The 22,686-nt window shown below is 53.7% G+C and overlaps 1 protein-coding gene across 1 annotated transcript in view; it reads right to left on the reverse strand.

Annotated features, from left to right (window-relative positions):
- Positions 1-2,150: 2,150 nt before the first annotated feature.
- Positions 2,151-22,686, reverse strand: part of RBM19 (RNA binding motif protein 19) — a 52,910-nt gene continuing 32,374 nt past the window's right edge. Inside the window, exons 22-25 of the mRNA XM_059863378.1 lie at positions 21,344-21,449; positions 15,695-15,815; positions 9,392-9,505; positions 2,151-2,535 (exon numbers count right to left, since the gene is read on the reverse strand). Of these exons, the coding sequence (XP_059719361.1) occupies positions 9,414-9,505; positions 15,695-15,815; positions 21,344-21,449 (319 nt within the window). The 3' untranslated portion in view covers positions 2,151-2,535; positions 9,392-9,413. The remainder of the gene's footprint in view (positions 2,536-9,391; positions 9,506-15,694; positions 15,816-21,343; positions 21,450-22,686) is intronic.

Consider the following 22,686-nt stretch of genomic DNA (forward strand, 5'->3'; position numbering starts at 1 on the left):
GGCTGAGGGGCAGGGATCCTTGGGAAAAGATGGGAAAAGGACCAGAGCTGCACCCACATGGGCAGGGGAGGATGCAGTGCCCCTGCCTGGCTCCTGTGGGGCACAGAGAAGCTGTGAAAGGATGTCCCCAGAACTGAATGGCCCAGACTGAGGGGCAGGGACAGACCAAGAGAAGAGGCAGCCCAGGGAAGGTTGTTCTCAGCTGGTTCCTCCTGTGTTTTCCACCTGTGGTTGTCCCAGTCCATCCCCCACGGATGGCACAGCCCCCAGGCTGCCATGGCAGGTTTCAGCTGAGAACACACAGTGAATTATCTCCACAAACAACTCGGGGCAAGCAAAGTGTTCCCTGGGCCCAGACCTGTTGCTTCCATGGGATTTCATAAGTGAGGATGTGGAAATGGGGGAAAAAAAATAGGAAAATGTGGAAAAGAGCAGGTAAGGATTCACATCACTTCTGGGTATCCTTGGGTGTGGAAATGCCCAGCACGAGGTGCCCAGAGCCCCAGACTGTGCTGCTGGGGGTGCCTGTCCCACAGAAATGTCAGTGGGATCCCCTCAGGCTGGGTGGATCCAGGGCTGGAGTCTTCTCCCTGGGGAATGTGTCCAAACTCTACCCAGTGCTGGGTCCCCAGAGGTCTGGGAGCAGGCAGGTGTCCCTCAGTAGTGGCACAGGGAAAGCTCCAGGCACTGCTGGGTATTTCCAGGCACCCTGGGGTGATTCCAGGTCCGAATCCTTCAAACCCATCACTAAAGTTTTTGTGTTTCCCTTTTAAGCAGCCGAGGCACAGCCTGGATGAGCTGGTGATGAGCTGTCCCCTCCCAGGGCTCCTCTCCTCCAAATCCCCCTCTGGCACCCCCAGGTTTGGGTGCCCATCCCAAGGCACTGCAGTGTCCTCATTTTTCTCCCTCTGCAATCTGGGCACGTCTCAGCCCTGGTGTGCACCTTCTGAGCAGCAAACCATCCCTGAATCCTGGTGGTCCCTTCATCCCAGCCCTTCCCTCTGGGTGCCAGTGCTGCTGGGAGGACAAGGGATGGTTTTTGGGAGGGGCAGCTCAGGAGGCTGAGCCAGGGGACAAACCTGGGCAGGGGTTTCTCAGCTTGGCTCATCTCCTGCTGGTGCCACCTGAGGGTTTAAAGGTTTTCAATGCCTGAACAGATGATTTGAAAAGCAAATTATAAACCTATCCCAGCTGGAGATGGGAGAAACCCTTGGCCCATGGGTTGGGGTGACTTGGATGGACCACCATGAGTAGATCAAACGTGGTCCCCAGTGTGACACTGGGAGCCTGGCCCTCAGCATCACTCTGAGTCCCCCTGACCTCCAGGGATGCTGTGGCTGCAGCACTTTTGGATGCTGAGGGCTCCTAAAACCTCCACCCCCTAAACCCTGAGCCAGCCCATCTGATGTGCTCAGCCCTGATGGAATCAGTGACATTTTCATGGATTCAGGCTCAAATTAACCTCAGTGAGAAAACCAATCTGGCCAGAGGCACCACCCAGGGGGTCTGGTGCCACCAGCAGATCCCAACACCGGGCTGCTCCTGGGGGCTGGAGGCAAAAGGCAGAGCTCCTCCTGGCACTGCAGAGATAGAGATTTATTTTTTTTTAAAGAAGAAAAAAGGGGGGGAGGGGGTAAAAAAAGGCCCCGTGTTTGCAGCCAACACGTGTAATCTGTTGCAGCCCTTGTCAGACAAAACAGTTTTGCCGTAAGACAGCGATTCCCAGAGGGGAAAGGGGCGAAGTAAAAATACTTTATCAGCTGCCTACATATGTAAAGCAGTACCCTGGTTGAAAAGCAAAGCCTCTTTCCCTTTGAAAGCTGGGAAGGGAGAGATGGGAGGCGACTGCCTGGGAGCGGGGACAGAAATGACACAGGCACAAAGCCCAGCACAGCAGAGCCCAGGCCTCCCTCCTAAACTGCTCTTATCTCCCTATCAGCCCCAAAAACTACCTGGCTGTGGAGAAGAAACAAAGCCAAACAAAACCCAGATGTGGCTCAGCTTGGGAAACTAAAAATACGGTTTTTAATGTACAGGAATTATTGCTCTTATTTCCCTATTGGCCCCAAAACTGCTCTTATCTCTCCATCGGCCCCAAAAACTACCTGGCTGTGGAGGAGAAACAAAGCCAACCAAAACCCAGTTGTGGCTCAGTTTGGGAAACTAAAAATATGGTTTTTAATGTACAGAATGTGTTTTTTAATGTACAGGAATTATTTAATTCAGATATTAAGAGTAGGTTCTGTCAGAGTCCCCTGGTCAGCAGGGAAGTGTCCATTGCTCCAGGTTCCTTCTCCCTCAGGTTGAGCTGAGATGAAGGGAATCACTCCCTGCCTGGATTTAAGAAGTGATGCTCAGGAGCTGCCAGCAGACAAGGGTTTTCTTTCCTCTCTGAATTTCAAAGGCTGGGAATTCCAGGACCTGGACACACGGCATAAATCAGCCCTTGGGTTCACAGGATGAGTGGACTCTACTGGCAACAAGTGGGCTGGCTCCTCATGGAGGCTTCTCCTGCTCCATCCATCAGCCAGAGACCTGAGAAGGTGGGAAAAAAAAATGAATTCCATGTAGCAGCTGCCTCAGCAGGACAGAGAGGGGACAGGGGGGACACCGAGCTGGGCTGAAGAGCCCAGGAGGGGCTGAGATCCTGGGGCACTTCCATGGATGGGGATGCACAGAGGCAGGAGGGGGATAAGGAATGGGATGGGGGGAGGAGGGGGGCAAAAGAAGGAGGGAAGCAGGAGAAGGGTGGGCAGGGAAGCAGCAGGGGGAGAGGGAAGGAGCCGGCACTGCCCATCTGGGCCATGCATCACATTGAAATTGTCCCGCATTAAAAATTCACCAGCCAGTGAATTTTCAAGGGATTTGTAGTAATTAGATGACAAAATGCTGGCAAATCTCAGGCTTGCCAAAGATGTTACTCAGGGGTCAAAGACTCGACACTTTTGGCTGGGTAATTTGTAAGTGTCAATCACACTCAGGCATCAGAGGGAAAGGAGAGCTCCAAGGGCTGAATCCTAACGAAGCCCAAGGCTCCTGCCTGCTGAGCCCCCTCCTGCTGCCACCCAGGCCTGAGACCCCCAGCTGAAGCCACACAGGGTTGATTTGGCTTCTCGTTTTTTAAATTAAAACTAAGAACTTCCCAGGTTTTGCTTTTCAGCAGGGAGAGCTGCTGCTCTGCAGCTGCCTGGGCTGATGTGCCTGTCCTGTTTATCTTGCTGGGGGCAGGACAGGCTGTGACCCCCCGGGCTGATGCCCCCGCACCAGCTCTTCTGCCACCTGGGTGGAACTGCTCCTGGGACAGTCCACCCTGCTGCTTCCTGGGGCTGACACACTGGGCTGAAAATGGAATTAAAGCATCTCCTGCCTCCTCACTGGGTGTCACGGAGACTTTGGGGCCCCCACAGCAGCCCCATGGGCCGTGTGTGCCTGTGCTGGCTCTGTTGGAAAACCCAGGTTCATTCAGATTCACAGGACACTCCCAGCCCTGGGCAGGAGGGGGGCCTGCCTCAGGCTGGGCCCATGGCAGCAGCTCATCCCACACTCCCACCCAGAATCTGGGGGAGAAATGTAAAAGTTTTCTACATCATCAGCCTAAAACCAAACCACAAAATGCAGAAATTAATGCTTTGCCCAAAACACCAGGGGAGATCCCCGTCCCAGCCAGGTGTGAAGCTCCAGTGTGGGCTCAGCCTTGCTGAGGTTAGGCCTGGGCTTTGCTGCTGGGTTTTGGGGCAGAGGATGGCTCTGAGGAGTGGCTGCCTAACCTCAGATCTCTCCTGGAGAGATTTTTGCCTTTTGTGGCCTGGTTTCTAAGCTGATGAAGTAGAAAAGCCCTGGATTTCTCAGCCCCACCAGCACCAGGGGGATGGCTGCTACCAGGGGCTACTCTTACCTCCAGAAAGATTTGGGGTCACCACATGAGGGAGAGGCAGGAGCCTGCTTTACTCTCCATCTCTCGTGGCTTACAAAGCTGTCCTTGTTACTCCTGCTAAAGCCTACCTCCAGTTTTGGGTGGGAGGGATGGGGAGGTCCTGGCCACCAGCTCAGAGGTGCTGAGGCATCACACAGCACCCATCACACCCCAAGGAGAAGCACTGCACACCCAAACCCCCTTGCACTGGAAGGAGCCAAGTCCCAGAGCAAAGGAAGCTGAAGGAGGTTTGTTGGCTCCATCCCTCCCAGTGTGCTGGATTTGGGGGGTGCTCTTAATCCAGTGTGTGGGGAGGGGAGAGAAGGGAAAGGGAAGGAAGGGGCAGGAGGGAAATGGCCTCTGGACAGAGCTGCTGTGGGTTAGGTGAATGCAGAGCCATTCCTGCTGCAGGCCAGCAGCACTGGCAGAGCTGGAAAATGAGGCAAGCAGCAGTATGATGCTCTTCAGTGTGGTGCTGCCTCAGACAGGGGAGCTGAGGGGACTGGGAATGTGGCTGGAAGTTCCTCCTCAGTTTCAAAAGTCACTCAGCAGCTGCACAACACCTTGCAGGGGCAGCCTTCCTCCAGCTCCTCACCAGCTGCACTTCCAGCTCCTATTCCACGTATTTAAATAGCCCAAATCATGGATTGAGGTCTGCAGGGGGGCTGGGCTGAGGGGTTTTTCCATGGTTTTATCTTCACTTGATCTAAGAGTGCCTTCAGATGCTGCTGGAAGGGTATTTGTTGGGAAGCAGCAGGGAAGGACTCTGCCTGTCACTGCTCTGTCCAGTGCTGGGTACTTGGAGCCATTCCCTGCTCACAGGGGGTGTCCTTGGGATGTTTCCTGGCTGTCAGAGCCTGCTGCTGGCAGATGGAGACCCCCAGCACCACCCCACTGCAGCTGAACACAGCTCCTACCACTGCCCTGCTTGCTCTTCAGGAGAAAATGAACCAGAAAACGCCAAATTTTAGTTGAGGGAACATGAAGAAAACCTTTTTCCCCCCAGATCACCTCTCCTGACACCACAGCCCTTACTGCCCTCCCACTCTGTCCCAGCAGCTTTGCTACACCCTGAGCTGGGGATGATGTCACATATGGGGACATGGTGATGCTGGCTCTGTACCCCCTGGTCCCCAGCAGACCACCATGGTCCTGGGGCTGGAACAGGACCAGAGAGACAAACCTAATGACCTGGCACTAATTACAGCCTGTGGAATGCAGGGACTGTGCTCCTGCAGCTCCCAGGGAGGTGAGACCCTCCCTTCTTCAGGATCCTGCCCACCTCCCTGCTCCTGCGCTGCCATCACTTCCTGCACAGCCCCAGCTCTGCTCTGCTCTGCCTCCCTTCCCAGCTCCAGTTTGGGGTGAAAGCCTCCCTGATTAGCCAATTTGGATCCCTATTTACTGTGAATTACTGAGCCTGATTATTATTCATGGCGGAGGCTGAGCTCTCAAGCCCGGCCATGCGGTTTCTCTTCCTCTCCAATGCATACATTTAGGGAAAACAGGAGGCAGAGTGCCTCAGTCAGGGAAGCTGCACCCTGTCTCCTCCTCCTCCTGCTGTATTTCCTGCTGAGGAAGGTGCTGGTGGAAGCTGGAATGTGGAGCCAAACACTGGTGGTGCTGTGACCCAGGGTAAAGTCCAGATGTGTTGGAATATTGGTCCCTTCCAACTCGGCTTCTCCCAGGATTCTGGGATTAAGGAGAAGCTCCCCAAATCTCCCAGCCAGCATCCAAGTCAACTCTCTCAATCTGCACTTGCAGATTCTTCCTGAAGTCCAACCTGAACCTCCCTCTGGAGATTCCAGAGCTCCAGGACTCAGCAGCTGGGCTGGAAAGCAGCAAGCAGGACACGTCTTCTGCAGCCCTGCAGAGGGTGAGGGAATGGCATTTACTGTGCCTGCTTGGCCTTGAAGTGCTTCCCAGACCTCATTCCATGGGACACACCTGGGAGGAAGACCAGGGAAGACAAGCCTGAAGGGATGAGAAGAGCTGGAATTCCTGAATTGTAGGAATTGAACTGCAGGAGCAGTGCAGTGGTGATGACAAGAAACCACCAGGAGCTTGCAGATGCTGCCTGCCTGTCCCTGCCAGCTCTCCTGAGGCACAGAGAGGAAAACACAGATGGTGGTCAGGAGTTTTCCAAAGGGAGTGGGTCACTCTGGGCACTCCCAGGGCACCGTGGTACAGCAGAGGGGCTGGCAGTGCCCAGCAGAGCCAGGCTCCTCTCTGCCTTGCCTTGCTTTGCTGGCTGTGCCCATAAGGAGATAAAAACCCACACAGGCCTCTGGCAACAGGCAGCAATGAGGGAGAGCTGCTTCTACATTAAAACCCCTTAACCCTCTCATTCAGTCAAAAAGCTGCATTTGAATAATATCCTAATCCAATTGCAGAGCTGGCCCTGGGGAGGGGGATCTGCAGCGTGCCTGGGGAGCAGCAGCTGCAGCCAGCACAGCTTCTGCTCCTGACCAGCTCGCCAGGGTCTCACCCTGGATGAAGCTGTCACAACCTGACACACACCCCCTGGCCAAGGCAGAGGGCTCCAGCCCCCCCAGGGACCCTGCAGTGTATCCCAGCAGCCAGAACGGAGTGTAAAGCACTTGTTTGGGCTCTCTGAGGGGAGAGGCTGAGCACAGCCCAGAGAGCCCATCTGGGGTGGCTGTACCCCTGCTCTCATCTGCACAGCCAGGGCTGATGGATGACTCTGCCTTGGAGCTGCTCATCTTCTCTGCCACCAGCACAGCCTGGCTACCGCACTCACACCCAAAAAGGCCACCCAGATGAGCATCACAGCCTCCCTGTGCCCAGCTCTGCCCAGGGAGCACAGGGCAGCTGAGGGGTGACAGGCACACACAGTGACACTGATCCTGGGGCATCAAGAGCCAGCAGAACGAGGGGGACAGGTACAGCTCACCCCAGCCCAGCTACAACCATCAGTGTGCAATCATTTGGTACAGACAAAACCTTCCTGTAATAGAAAAGGAACTGTTCCCCCTCCCAAAGCAAACAAGAGCAGTGCAGCAGCACTGCTGAGGTTAAGGACCAGGGGGAGGCTGTTCCCTGCTTTAGCTCCGTGGACAGGTAACAGAGTTTGCATTATTTTATCATTAGGATTGCTTCAGATCAGGGGGAAAAAAAGAAGACAGCCAGTGGGGAGTGCTGAATTTCTGCAGACCTACTTAAGTGATCATTTTAATTCAGGTGTAGGCTCGTTTTTAGAAAATTCTTGCTGTAATTTTAGGGGTGCAGCGTGTGGGATTCTCAATACGTAACAAAGTGGAGCAGGAATTAACTCCAACTGTTCTCCAGAGCTGTGATCAGCACTTCCATAATTAATGTCCAGGCACATATATATCTGTGTACACATACACAGCCCCCCCCTGCTCACATCAAACAGATTTCCTTGATACCAAATTGCCTGAAAAATTAACCAATGTCAAACTGCTCCACAAGATAAGTATCATTAAGGGAAAAAGAAAATCTTCATTATGTTTGAAGGTACAGGGGAAAAAAAAAACCCTCATGAATGTTTTCCAGCCTGTTCCTAGCCTGGGAAATAACATGTTTTAAAACATATCAAAGGGTTAAATTAATTTTCATTAAAATTTAAATTTGAGAAGGCTCCCTCTCTTCTTTCCTCCCTCCTCCCCCTTTGAACGTTTGACTGGCAACCATTTCATATTTCAATCTCGGCAGAACAAATTGAATTAGATGTTGAAACCAAACTCTGCTCTGTTCTCTAAAGCCTACATGCTCTGCTTGTGCTAATCCTTTTCGTCGCTGCTGCAGACCTCAGAGACACTCAGCAAGAAACCTGCCCTGCCACAAAAGACAATGAAGGGAAAGAGGGAAAAAAAAAAAAAAAGAAAAAACAGGAAAAAAAAAACCACAGGAAAATCCAAGCCCAACCTGCAATGCTGCAGAGCTTTGCTGAAATCATGTGCTGGGTGATGCATGTGCCTGGAGGGGAGCCTGCCCAGCTGCTCTGTCCTCTGTGCTGGACAGGGGCTGGTCCTGCCCAGCCAGGGTGGTCAAACGTCCCTGCTGAACTGGAATTGAACCTAGCTAAGGCTGAGGTTTCCCTGCAGTGACCCCCTGGTGCAGAGCTGTGCCAGTGCTGGGGCAGGTGGTGAAGGCAGTGGGGAACAGGACAGGAATGTCACTCATCAATGCCAAGCAAAAAAAGGAGAATCAAGCTTGTCACCACTTCAGGTGACACTGCCACCCCCTCTGACAGCACTGCTTCCACACCTGTGCCTCAGTTTCCCCACCTGCTGCACAGGATGAGGGTTTCACACCACAGCCCTGAGACATCCCAAAGGGCTATTCCTGGATTTTGGTCTGTCCCCTGAGCCAGGTCGTGGCAGGAGTGGCTGCTGTGGGGTTTGGGAAGCCTCTCGGTGGCAGCAGGAGGGCTCTGGAGCTGCAGCACAGTCTGTGGGACCAGCAAGGGGTGTCACAGCTCTGGAGCTCAGCCTGGGACTGCAGCTCAGTGCTGAGCCCTGTTCTGGGAATTCTGCAGAAAAGCTGGGACAGGACATGTCTGTAGGCACAGGGCTGGGCTCTGAGCAGCACCATGTGCCCTGGCCCTCGGGCTGCCTGCTGGACAAGGTGTGCACAGCACACACAGCTGGAGGCACCCCCAAATCAGAGCTGGGCAGATGTCACCCCAAAGCCCAGGCACTCCTGCAGTGGCCCTGCATGGAGCAGGCAGTGTGGTTTAACCCAGCTCAGATGCTGTGAACAGGCTCCCATCAGATACTCAGGGTTTCCATGGTGGCCACACACACACAAAGGACACCACCAGCCCATCTCACCTCTCCTGAGCCCCCACAGGGTGAGCCTGGGGGTCTCAAAAGGATCAGAGGGGCTGGCAGGACTGCAGGGTGTGACCTCGGGGAGCCATTTCATCCTGGCTCCCTCCTGCCATCCCACATTTTCCAGCCTTGAGATGCTGCCCCAGGACACACCAAGGAGGAGTGATGGCAGCCAGGACTCACTTTGGGTGTGGTGCTTTTGGAGGGAGAGAAGCTGTGGAGATTTTGGTGCTGGCCTTTGCCAAACTGTCTGTGACATGGTGGCAGCTGCAGGTTGGTGTCCAAACAGGGATTTTGCTTTTTTGGCAGCCCATCTGTTGTCCCCCAGCCACAGGGAGGGAGAATTGACACCCTGACAGCAGAGATTCTGCTGCCTTCCCCTGGGGGGATGCTGACAGCCAGGGGAGCACACAGAACAAACCCAGGGCACACACTCACTTCAACACTAGGCTCAAACTGAGCCAAATGTGGGCTGTAACCCCTGGGACCACAGCCAGGAGCCTGTGGGGTCACAGAGGGGAGAAGAAAAGGGTGGGATTCCTGCCTGGAGGCTGCTGAGCCTTTGGAATTCCACCTTCTCCTGCTCCTGGTGCTACTGACCCTGCAGCAAGGACACTGTGACTTTTAGGGCCAGCTGTGCCCACCCTGGCCCAGTACCCACCTCACCAGACCCCAGGCAGCTGTTAGATGTCCTCATCCTTGTTATTGTCCTCCTCTTCCAGGTGCTCCATGATTTCATTCAAAAGCTCTGATCGTTTTTTCTTCTTCGGGGAGTCTGTCCAGGCCAGGGTGGGAGCGAAGGGGGGAAGAGAAAAGCAAAAATTACAACCTGGACCCACCTTGGGAGGGGCTGAGGGGGCTGGAGGTAGCAGGATACCCTTCCAGGTCATCAATATCATCTACTTCTCCTCCCAGGCAGGTCCTGGCAGGAGCTGGGATTTCAGTACCTCCCACCCATGCTTTACTTCACAAGCTGGGAGCAAACAGCACCCAAACAGGCGATGGTGATGCCAACCCTTCCTGCTGACCCCAATTCACCATGGAATTCACAATCTCCCTGTGGAAAAGTGGATGCAAGCCTCAGCAGGAACTCATCAGGGCTCTTGGCAGGACACAGCCCCACAGACACCATGGCTGAGACCACCCCAAACCAGCAGCCCAGTGCACATCCCTCTCCTGGGTGCTGCCCTGCCCTGGCACTGCCTGTGGCACACATCCCTCCCAAGGTGTGCAGCACAGGGGGGAACCCTGGGGGGCTGCCAGCACCTGAGGGAACATCTCAAGCCTGGCTCTGAGGTGACAAAGCCATTTGGTCCCTGATGTGAGGCTGACATCCTCCTTTCTGCTGGGCAGGCAGTGCCCTCCCGGCAGGAGCCGTGGCACAGCCCCCTCTCCCCCCCTGGCTCCCCAGCTCGCTCGCAGCACATGGAGAACAGCTGTTTAAATCCTGCTTTCAGACATCAAAAGCCTCGCTGGGTTTCTCAAACAAACAAACATACCATAGGACTAAAGAAAAGGTGTAAAATAAATAAATGGAACAAGCTGTGCATTTTCTTTTAGTATTACAGCTGCTGCGGGAGATAAACAACAAGTAAATGTCACAAAACATCAATACAGAAGAAATTAACCTGACAAAAGCTCACATCCCCCCCCTCTGCCTCCCCCCAACTCCCAACAATTTTGCATTTCTGGAGTTCCCATCTAATGATTTTATTTTTCAATTAATTCCTTGACAGAGAGCCAGAACCTGCCTCCCTTCTCCCTGGGGGCTGTGGGCACGGGAGGGGGACGAGGGTGCTGATGGACCCCACTGCCCTCCCAGCACCCACCTCAGGGGAGCCATGGGGGCCACAAGGTGCCACCCCCAGACCCTCCAGCAGCTCTTCCCAGTTCAATCACCCAAAGGCACCAGGGAGGAAGGTGCCAGCTCAGCAGTTCTCCCTCCCTACTCTGCTCCCAGCTCTCCTGCTTTGGAATGGCATCAAAAGTGGTCTTATCTCTGAAATCCACTGTAGGACTGTGTCCTGTACCTGCCACCCCTTCCCAACCAGAGCCTCACGGAGATGCTGAGGCTGCACAGCAGAGGAAAAGCTGGATATGGGACACTGGGTGCACAGGGAACATCCCTCAGCAGAGCAGCACCTGGCAGGGCTCTGGCAGGGAGATCCCCCCACTGCATCCCCCAGATTCACCAGCTCGGCCACGGGCAGCACCAGCAGCATCTCCCTCTTGTCTGACAAGGGGAAAATAAAATCCCAGGAGGGTGGGGAAGTGAATTGGTTGGGCTTCCTTCCGTTCTGCTGCTCCAAGCTGGTTAAGGTTTGCCCGCTAACGATCCCATTTGCTTCCTTTAAACAATGGGCAAAGCCGGCGGGGGTGGGCCGGGAGGGGGATTACCACGGGATTAGAACGTGGCAGGGTTGTGGATGCCACGCTAATCCTGCAGGGTTTTACTCCCCGGCTCTGGCATGTGTTTGCATTAGTTACAGATGCTCTCGAGGAAAAAAAAAAAAAATTAAAAAAAAAAATAGGAAAGGACAAAGGAGAAAAAAAGGGAGCCCAGCGGTGGGGAGGTGAGGGAAAGGGAAGCCTGGGGTATGGAGGCTAGAGGAGCGATCTGGTAAAGGGGATGGAGGCAGGAAGACTTCCCCAGCCCGGCAGGAGGATCAGGACCGTGCCTTCCCTGGCAACCCCCTGCTTCCAGCCGCAACTGTAAATAACCAGGATGAGCCACAGCGGGGCTCGGCTGCTTTACAGCCACCCACGGCCCTCCCAGCTGAACCCCTCCTCACACACCTCCCTCACCCACCCTCCCCGCCACAACCCCCCCACAAGTCCTTGCTTCCCCTCCCGGCGTGGTGAAATTCCCCATCTGTCAATTTAATGCTTTGATCGATGGCAAGGAGCAGGAAAGCGGCCCGGCACAGCTGGCTGCCCCCGTCAGGCCTGGCGGGAGAGCGGCGGGGCGGGCTGAGGAGCGGAGGGATTGGGAACAGAGCCTTCCCCACACGGCTGGGGAGCGGAGGGATTGGGAACAGAGCCTTCTCCGCATGGCTGAGGAGCGGAGGGATTGGGAACAGAGCCTTCTCCACATGGCTGAGGAGCGGAGGGATTGGCTTCAGTGGGATGGGGAACAGAGCCTTCCCCACACGGCCCGGGCTGAGGGAGGGATTATAATTTAGTGGGATTGGGAACAGAGCCTTCCCCACACGGCTGAGGAGCAGAGGGATTGGGAACAGAGCCTTCCCCACACGGCTGAGGAGTGGAGGGATTGGGAACAGAGCCTTCCCCACACGGCTGAGGAGCAGAGGGATTGGGAACAGAGCCTTCCCCACACGGCTGAGGAGTGGAGGGATTGGGAACAGAGCCTTCCCCACACGGCTGAGGAGCGGAGGGATTGGCTTCAGTGGGATTGGGAACAGAGCCTTCCCCACACGGCCCGGGCTGAGGGAGGGATTATAATTTAGTGGGATTGGGAACAGAGCCTTCCCCACACGGCTGAGGAGCAGAGGGATTGGGAACAGAGCCCTCCCCACACGGCTGAGGAGCAGAGGGATTGGGAACAGAGCCCTCCCCACACGGCTGAGGAGCAGAGGGACTGGGAACAGAGCCCTCCCCACATGGCTGAGGAGCAGAGGGATTGGGAACAGAGCCTTCTCCACACGGCTGAGGAGCAGAGGGATTGGCGTTCAGTGGGATTGGGAGCAGAGCCTTCCCCACACGGCCCCGAGCTGAGGAATTGACATTTAGTGGGATTGGGAGCCAGAGCCTTCCTTGTATGAGGAGCATGAGGAATTGTCATTTAGTGGGATTGGGAGCCAGAGCCTTCTCTGCATGGCCACAGGCTGAGGGAGGGATTATAATTTAGTAGGATTGGGAGCCAGAGCCTTCCTCAGGCTGAGGAATTGGCATTTAGTGGGATTGGGAGCCAGAGCCTTCCTCACACAGCCCCAGGTTCCTGGGAGAGAGCAGAGCACGCCGAGGGGCTCTGCTTGGCAGTGCTGACCAAGCTCCCCCCAGGATGGAGCTGGGGGAGGAAAGGGGTTGGAGACGTTCCCAGCCCTTTGGCTCTGTCATTTGGGGACACAGGGGTGAGTATGGAGTGTTCCTTCTGCACAGGGCACACATCCATGGCTGCCCCTTGCCCCACTGGGATCCCTTGGTCCCAGAGGCAGGACAGCTACCCCGCTGGTTTCCAAAACTTCAATGATCCTTGTTTTCCAAAGGGAGCATCCCCCTGCCCAAGCCGGGCTGAGATGCTGCTGCTGGCAGCATTTGTCACCTGTCCCTGCCCTGCTGTGGCATTTTTCACAGCCCTGCTCCAGGTTATGGGCTGCACTAGAGGTTACAGGGACAACTGTTGGCCAAGCTTTCCCTGGCTGCTCCTTGCCACGTTAAGAGTCACAATTTTATCCACAGAGCCTGTCCCTGGCCAGGCCCTCAGGCTCTCCAGCCACCTTGCAGCAATGGATGCCCCAAATTAAAAGTGGGGTGCAAAAAAACTCAAAGTGTTTTTTTTTTTTTTCCCTAATATAAGAGCCTCCTGCCCCAGGATGAAGAGCAGATATTCTCAGAAATAAGCAAAAAGCCTTAAACCTCTCCCAGACTGCTGGGAGCCAGCATGGAGGGCAGGGCTGAGGTGCCAGGCCTCAGGGCTGGGCAGTGGCTTCACTCCTGACAGAACCACTGAAACCACCCGTGCAGTCAGTGACCACTCCTGGGCTCCTCACTTTCTCCTGGAACATTACAAAGCCTCAGAACAAGCCATAAAGAATGACCTGAAAACTACACAAAATGGGAAGGAAGCCTATTCCATTTTATTGCATCTATTAGACCTATTGAAAAGTCGGCTCAGAAGTGGTTTGATTGCCATGACAAATGCCTGCATGGAGAAAAGATTTGGGAGACCAGACCTCTCCTTCACAAATAACAGCAGAGACCTGGAACTGGAAGCCCAATCTCTCTAAATGGTCTCTAGAAATAAGGTGTGTAACTGTAGCAGAGAGCAGAGTGGTAGGACGTCTGTCACAGCCCAGGTCAGGACCTTGAAATACTAAGACAAAGATGATGAGGCTGACATTAGAGCTGGGGACACCACAGACCTCAGTCTTGATTGTTTCCTGAGGCTTGAAACCTGAAAGGATCTTTTCTTGGGATGGAGACCTGGCCACTGCAGCTGTGGGAAGACCCTCACAGCTCACCCCCACTGTGCTGGCAGAGGAGAACTCATGGGACCTTAACAAACATCACAGGGATGTCTGAGCAGCTCCTGTGTCCTGTGGGGAGAGGAGGAGGCTTGGGGAAATGGGGATCAGTAGGAAAAGTCCTGGTTTCTGGGCTGTACCACCAGTGAAAAGAGATGCATGCTGTCAGCCTGGCTGTTGGGTGCTGTGTGTGCTCTGCATCCTCTCCATCCCGGCTCCATGTGGGAAAAGCAGCCTCTAGCCAGCCAGGGGGGAAAGCTGAAGGAGCATCCCCCATCCAGGGGGCTGCAGGCAGTGGTGCCAGCCTTTTTTACACTCTTTTTCACTATCACCCTGTGCACACCCACAGAAGGGACAGGGTGCAGCTCCCTCCTCACCTCAGAGCCACTGGGCACCCCGCAGTGCCTTGAAATCAGGGGCAGGCACTTCCCAAGGGAATAAAATCCCACCTGTGACCCTCTAGTGTGGCACAGAGAGGCCAAGACCTGGTCCCAGGCACCAGCCAGACCCTGGTGCCCACAGGTGTGCCCCAGCCTGGCTTTCCTGGCACAGATCCCTCCTGGCACACCCTGTGGCAGTTTGGCCAGGCCTGGAGTCACTGGATGTTCCTGAGACAGGCTGGAGCACAGCAGGGATTGTGCTGCCATCCTGTTTCCCATCCCTAAAGATGGGGAGTGGTAGCCTTGCTCCTGTTTCTCAGCTGAGACCCTGGAACCACTTCAGCTCCAAGGCTGCATTCCTGCTGGGATGTGAAAATGCTCTTCCTGCTGCCCTCCCCAGGGCCCCAGCTCGGTGAGGAAGAGCCCAGTCAAGGAGGCTGCAGCAAAGGCAGGCAAGAATTTGGAATAAGCAGAGCTTGGGGGAGGTGGCAGAGCTCAGAGCCACATCTGCTGAGAGTCTGCAAGGATCCTAAAGCCAAGACTGCTTATTTCCCCCTACACTGAGCACAGGGGAAAGGGGGAAAGGAGATCCTGAAGATAAAACTGGGTGCTTGAAACATCTCACCTGCTGTTTTCTCTACCCAGGTGGAGCTTCATGTGCATGACGTGTTCCCACTCCAGTGCTGGGTTCTGGGTGGGCACATCCACCCTCAGCCCTGCCACCACCCAACCGCAGCTTGCCCAGCCTGGAATGAGCAGCCCTGCACTATTTCAGGGATGTGGGGATCACTGGATCAGTCAGCACCACTGAGTCACTGAGATGTGCTGCTCTCCCCTCAGCAGGGATGTGCAGCCCCACAATGCTGCCAAACCCCTGGGCCACGGGCATGTGGTGATGGAGAGGGGAAGCAGGGAGGGGATGCAGGAGGAGGAGCATTGATCTCCAGCTTAGCCCTGCAGCCCAGGGGAGCCCTTCCTACATAAATATTTGCCAAGCAATGCATTTGTGCCTGTCAATGGCTGTCAATAGGAGCCTGCAGTGCCGTCATCTGCAGAGCTGTCACTCCCAGCAGCCTAAGCCAAGCAGCCCTTTCTGCATCCCAACCCATCACCACAGAGTTTTCCCTTTTAAATCCACGTGCAGTGTGCACAGAGCCTGTCCCCACCTCGGGAGCAGCCAGGGGAGGGAGCAAAGGCGCTGTGGCTAGCAGGTGGCACCGCGGTGCCCAGGCACACACAGAGTTAACAGCTCAGAGGCAGAGCTGTCAGACAAAGCCCTGGCCTGGATGGCTCCTGCCTCCCCCAGCATGCTGAGGCTGCAGCAGGGAGCTGGCAGCCCGCAGCAGTGACAGTGGCAGTGGCAGCAGAGCAGGGGGTTACCGTGGAAGTGCTGGGCGGTTTTGCGGCGCAGGGCCTCCAGCGTCTCCTCCGTGTCTGCCCACTCCAGCACCAGCCTGCGGCCGTACAGGTGGGTGCTGTGGCACAGGGCCTGGAAGGCTTTCTGCACAATTCAAAGAGAAAAAAAAAAAGTTAAAGGAGGGAATAAGAACAAGCTCAGAGAAGGCAAAAATGTCACTGCCTCTGCCCCGGGGTGGAAAGGCCACCGGAGAACATCGTACTGGGAGTGCTTTGTTCTGATGGGGCAGGATCCATCCCCATCAGAGGCTCTGACTCGGTCATTTATCTTTTCTGCACTTGCAGCAGAGCACAATCCCATCACCACTGCTGCTGGCTGTTGCTCCTGGGGGGCAGGCTGGAACCCAGAACAGGGTGGGACACCCTGAGCTGGGAATGCTGCAGCCTCTGCAGCTCTGGGTCAGCACTGGGTGGGACCCTCTGACTGCCCAGCACCCTGTTCTCTGCTGGAGCACAGGAAAGCAAAGTTCAGCTGTGTGAGAGGAGTTCCCTTCTGCTCTGGAAGCAAGATGGAAAACTGCCTTTCTCCTGCCAGCCATTTGGTGACTTGGCTGTGGTGGCAGCACATGTGGCAGAGCAGAAGCCTCTGCTCTTTCTGCCTGTGGTGGTTTGCTCTAATACAGAAATCCAGAGGTTTCCTTTCCTGGTGTTAGGTCCTGTTTGGTAACACCCATACAGCTGGAATCTCTTGCTGATGTTGAATACAAACATGCCAGCCAGCCCAGAGCTCAGATGGCTTTCTCTGCCCCTAACCAACCAGCAGAGACCCCCAGAAAACACTGACTCAGTCCAGGGAAGTTTGATTTTGGCTTTGTTGCCCACAGAATTTCAAGGAAATTCAGGACTGAGCAGGCTTGGGCCCACAATGCAAATACACAAACACACTGGCCAAATATTTTTATCCCTAGGGGCCCACAGAGTGCTCCACAGTAAAGGCTGGGCACAGGGGGAGAGAAATGCCCCAAATGCCTTTTCAAAAACCCCAGCTAAGGCTGGGATTAGCTCAGGTTTTGAGCTCTGCAGACTCTATCCCTGGAACAAAAATAGCAACTGTAGGATCAAACACACATCCTGCTGTCCAGCAGGGCCCAGTGCTCCCATCTGGAGGCCCCAAACCAGCTCCCAAGCTGTCCTGTAAAGCCCACATCTCTCCTCTGAGCCACCTGCTAAAAGCAGCTCTGAAGCACCGCAGCTGTCCCTAAATGCCACATCTCTGGGCAGAGGGGCTTGTCCTGCTTTGGTGCCCACAGCTGCTCCTCAGGACCCTCCTTGAGCTGCTGGGTTATGAAACCCATTAAAAAATCCCATTTTCAGTAACCAGCACCCCAGAACCTGAGCTTTCCTCTCTTTCCACAGTCCTTTCACTCATATAACCCTCATGTGCTATAAAACAGTGATGAGGAGCACCAGCTCCACCATGGCAGGGGTGAAACTCCCATTATCCCAGCACCCCCAGCTCCCTGGGGTGATTCTGGCAGGGCAGAGTGCCCCCTTTTCCAGGGGCACATTCCTCCTGGAAGAGCTGCAGGCTCCAGCTGTTTTTATTTGCTGCTGCTGTGTTTTCAAGGCCTATCTCCCAATTAGCAGAGCAATGTGTTGGCTTAAACAAACACTGGGGGGAGGTGGTGGGAGGGAGTTGTGAGGGCTGTTTGTGTTGGCACCAGGAGCCTCTTCCAAAGCCTGGCACTCAACCCATGGCCCTAAACACTGCATTTCCTTTGTTAATTCCTATTTTTGGATTCCTTCTTCCCACAGCACAAGGAAGAGGAATGTTGGGTGACAGCACACAGCTCATCTGTGCTCCACAGGTCATGGAGGAGGGCAGACCATGATGAACATGGCACTTGGTGGGCTCTGCTCTGAGCCACTTCTCTGTCCCCACCTTCTCCTCCTCCTCATAGGATTGCCATCCTCTAGGTTTGCTGGCAGCCCTAGGAAAGGTCATGAAGCAACAGAGAAAGCAGATGCTGCCATCAAGTTGTGTTATGTGCAGGAAACCCGCTGGGTGAGACACACCTGCCACCAGCCTGGTGACATTGGTTCCTCCTGGCCAAACACATCCCCAAAATGAGTTGTTTTGCACCCATGATGAAGGAAAGCGCCAGCCTGTACTGGGATCTCTGCTCCCTGTCTTCCAGATGGGCTCCAGGAGTTGGGAATGCAGAAGGGAAGCTGCACATTTCAGGTGACAAACACACGGGTGTCACTTCTTTGGAAATGAGTTAAAAGACAAAAGTAGCTATTCATTGCTCTGAGAGGAATTAAGACTTTTTCAGGGGGGGAAAAAAAAGAGAAAGCACTGATGATTTAAAAGACAAAGGGATGAAGGGGAGAAATGCCATCCCCATACATCCACACTGCTGGAAATCTTCCAGGGAGAGGAGGAAATCTGCCACTGCTGCTATTCCAAATGAAGATATAGGTAGGGGAAAAATATATTTTAATGAGGTGACAAGTATGAAATGAGGAGAAGCAGGCTGGCTTTCACAGAAAGCAGGAGCTGTTTTTGGGGTGCAGCTCCTCTGTGTGAGCATCTGCCTTCCCAGGACACCTCTCTGGAGGAACAAAGAAGGACCAGAGGTTTGTGGAGTTGTATCCAAATGAGGGATAAAGGGAGGTGTGGTGTCTGCTCATCCAAGAGAGAGACACCACAAAAGCCCTCTAATTTCCAGGGCTCCATATCTTCCTACACCTTTAAGGAGAGCCTTTGCCACAAAAAGCTCCTTTGGAAATGCCCAAACCTGATTCTGCTGCATTTGGTAACACACCCTCTGCCAGGCAACCCCAAAGCCTGTAGATCCCTGGCAAACCTTCTCCTGGGCCTCATTTGCTTTCCAGATGCTTTAGGGTTTGCATGAAAACACTATGGGCTTCTCCTCCTCGAGAACAGGATGTGAACATGATTTAAAATACCATTTCTGAGCATTTTTTGCCAGAGTTTGGTTCAAGCTTAACAGTGCAGGCAGCTCAGCATGACGGGAAAAAGCAGGGAGAGGAAAGGGAGAGGCTGGAACAGCAGCTTAAAAATGTCTGTGGGATTCAGAAAGAGAATTTCCAAGTGAAGAGGTGGCTGATAACCCCCCAGGAAGGGCAGGCTGCTGGGATGAGGCAGGCAGAGTCTGGAGCAGAGCCTGCTGTGCTGGGAGGGCCGGGAGCAGAGACAGGACTGCAGCGTCTGTCACCCGCGGGTGTGACAGCGCCAGCCCTGACTGCTGCACTCATTTGGAGGACAGTGCTGCTCTGCCTCCAGATTCCCCCTTGCCCTATTAAATACTCAAGCCAAAGAGCCTCCAGGCTGGAATCATTAGAGGGACAAAGGGTCAACAACATTAGGAGATTGATAAATATCCCTCCCTTGCAAGAGCCGGTCCCAACTGAGGATGCTCTCCGCGATGCCAGCTGCACACAAGGATTTTTCCTTCTGTGTGTGTGCATTTTGAAAGCATTGGCTGTCTCTCCCAAATGGGCAATTTCTATTTGGAGACCAGATGTATTTTTATATCAACAGGGGAGAAAAGTGGGAACTCGGCTTCCCAGTTAATAGTTCAAAAATAAAAACAATTCCACAACAATTCTGCACAGGGAACGTCAGGAAACGTTTAGTGCTTCCTTAACTGGAGTTAATTTGGTATTGCCAGTGCATCAGAGTTGCTGGGGAGGCTGAGGAGATCAAGCCAAGCCTGATGGGGCAGATCTGCAGGCACAGCACCGGGGAGCTGGGAGGAGAAGCCCCCATGTCTGTGCTGGCTGTGGAAAATCTCCATGTGCGCTCCCACAGCAGCCGTGCTTGTTCAGAGAAAAAGACAAACACGGGAGGTCACAGGCTTTAAATGCCCAACAAAGGCAGCCTAACTATTCTATTACAAACCCATCATGTTTTATAAGATGCTTATAAGCAATTTCCAGATTACCACTCTGAGCAAAAGCGTCACTGACAGTCAGAGCTATTCAGCTCAGAGGTCTCCAGGCCCACTCCCCTCCTCTCTCATTTCACTCAGCAATAAACTCTAAGCCAATTATGAGCGTGTTTACAATATTCAGGATCCTATTCATCAATACACCGTGCATCCTCTTCCAGACGGCCAATGGAGTGTACTTGATGTGCCACTTGTGAGACAATTAAATCCCTCAAAGAGATGAGGGTGGAAAAAAAATATGAAGAAGGAAGAAGAGCTGCTTTGCTGGGAAAGAAGAAAACCCTGCTGAGAGCTGTTCCACAGGGCAGCTCTCTCCCTGCATGCTCCCCTCCACGAGCTTTGGGAGCTGTGCCCTGAGCCAGAGCCTGCCTGGCTCTCTCCCCTCACCATAGATGTCACTGAGATTCTGTCACTGAGATTCCCATTTGTCCAGTGCAGCTGGAGTCAGGCCCTGAGGGGATGAAAAGGGATGGGAAGCAAACACTGAGCCAGTGCCTTTTTCCCCCAGAGAGCAGCAGTAAAGAACCAGTCAGGTCCCTCTATGTACCTTTCCATCCAAAGCCTAAAGTTTCCTTAGGAAAAAGATTAATTCAAACCCCAGGAACAAAGCCTGAGTGACCGTGGAGTGAAGCAGAGGTGAAAGCAAAGCTGCTTTGAGCAGAGCCATAGGCACAGCTCGAGGTGCAGGGAGAGGAATCAGGCTCCTGGGGGGATCCCTGCACCCCCAGCTGACCCCCAAGGGGAGGAGGGAAGCTGAGCAGAGGGAAGTTTGAGTTAGGATCAATACAGGACTAACAAAGAAACTCCATGTACTGTGTTATACAGGAGGTCAGGCTGGAAGGGATGATCTAATAGTCCCTTGTGATCCTGGATCAATGAATGCTGTCTAAAAACATAAACACAGGCTCTGGCTGGCTCCCCCATCCTCTCTCCTTCAGATCTGCTCAGAGGCTGGAAAATCTGGAGTTTTGGGGGCTCATGTGGTCCCTTCCCTCCAGCAATAACATCCCGTGGGTTGTGCTTACAGCCACTCCCTTCCAGACCCTGCCCAAACCACCAGGAATCAGTAGCAGGATGAAATCCACCCTGCTCCAGAACCTCTGGCAAAGGGTGAGAGCAGGATACCGTCAGACATGCTGCAATCCCCTTGTTTCTGCTAAAAGCATGGAGCTTAAAGATACAGGAAAGCTTTAAAAAAAAATAAATTAACTAGGCTAATTCATAACTACTGATCCTCTGGCACAGTCACTGGGAAAGCAGCAGGGTAAGGCTGCTCACAGGGGGCTCTCAAAACACACAGAGGAACTGGTGAACACAAGCCTTGCACAGGTTACAAATTAGGGGGCAGCCACCATATCCAAAATTCCCCTAAAATCAAGGCGGTGGTGGAGGTGGGACATGTGCAGAGGTTTCCTGATGTGTTAATGTTGGGTCAAAACCATCCTGTCTCACCTTGCTGCTAGCAAACCTGAAAAATAAGCTCCTGTCCTCCTGTATGACAAGAATTTTGAGTTATTTTATCAGTTGCACCAAAATTATCCCCTTTAGGGTTTGGATTGTGGGTTTTGTTGCTGCCCACATGGGGGTTTCAGCCTGAGTGCAATGCTACCAGCCCAAACCTGGGCTAAGCCTCAGTGGGACAGAGCCTCCAGGCTGCCCTCCCCGCTGGGGGCAGTGCCAGAAGGACACAGCTCACCTTGGCATCCTGCTTGGTGACGAAATCCACAAAGCCAAAGCCCCGGTGGGATCCTGTTCCTGCCATTTTCTTGGGCAGCCGGACGGTCTTGAGCTCTCCAAAGGTGCTGGGAATGCAAGGAAAAGCAGGGACAGCGTGAGATGAAGGCAAGAGTCATCCCTTCCCCACAAACCCTGGCAGTGCCAGCTGCACACCCACACTGAGTCCCCACTCTGCTGCTCTGCAAGCCCCATTTCCAAAGCAAATACTATCAGTTAAAAAACTCAGCTTGGATTTGAAGGATAATTCTGGATATAAAATTTAACAATACAAAAAACTTCTTTGATGTAACTGCTTTGCTCCTCCTTCCCTCAGGAGATCCAGCTAGAATGCCATGCCCTGCTCAGGGTGGGCAAAGCATCTCCAGGTTAGTAGGGCTGCTCCAGAGCCCACCAGAACAGATTTATTTGCACCTTTAAAAAGGGGCTGGAGTGCACAGGGTACAGGCAGGACACAGAGCACCGCCCCACAGGGAATTATTCTGTTTCCAGAACAGCTCCTCCATCCCCAGAGGTGTCATCCCTCCAACTCCAGGGATCCTGGGCATTTTTTATGATTGGATTTCCTCGCTCTAACCCTTCAGCCTCTACCATCCTGCAGCTTCTGTGCTGGAATAAACTGGTTTTATCTAAGCTTTCTGGATGTAGAAAGGGAAACAGGCGAATCCAGCAGACCACAACAACCTTCATATCCAACAGCATTTCAGACAAGTTTTGCAGTGTCAATGGAAAGCCAAGAATGGGGAGATAAGGGGGTTCCTGTCCCACAGAAGGAACTTGTGGCTTGAGCAGCAAAGCATGCAGCCATCCCACTTTGTCCAAAAACCCTAAAAAGGTTTTTTAGCCCCAAAGGCAGCATGTGCTGGACACCCCTCTCCAGTGCCATCCCCTGGAGAAATTCCAGGACAAAGCCAACGCTTTTCCTGCTGCCAAGCTCCCTCTTCCCCTTCCCCTCCCCTCGCACCCATTTATCAAACACATATGCACAAACTGCAGGCAATAAATATTTAATGTGGCCCAGGTCTGAAGAGATGTGTTATTTTATTTGAAAATCTCCACACAGGCGTGCATACACAAAAGGAGCCTGGGATACAGCAGTGCCAAAGAGCACCTGGGAATAAACACAGTAAAGGCCATAAATGCTCTCGTGAAATGATATAAGCTAAATCCTGGGAGTTAACCTGCTGCACTGGCAGCATGACCAGGCATTCATCCACCCAATTTCCTTAGGCAACGTGGTGTGTAAATGCACCATTATGAAGCTTCAAAATGAATCCGCACGTCTCGCGCTCGGTGCTTTCCCTC

This window comes from Haemorhous mexicanus, chromosome 19 (genome assembly GCF_027477595.1).
Source record: "Haemorhous mexicanus isolate bHaeMex1 chromosome 19, bHaeMex1.pri, whole genome shotgun sequence".
In the NCBI taxonomy this organism is placed as follows: Eukaryota; Metazoa; Chordata; class Aves; order Passeriformes; family Fringillidae; genus Haemorhous; species Haemorhous mexicanus.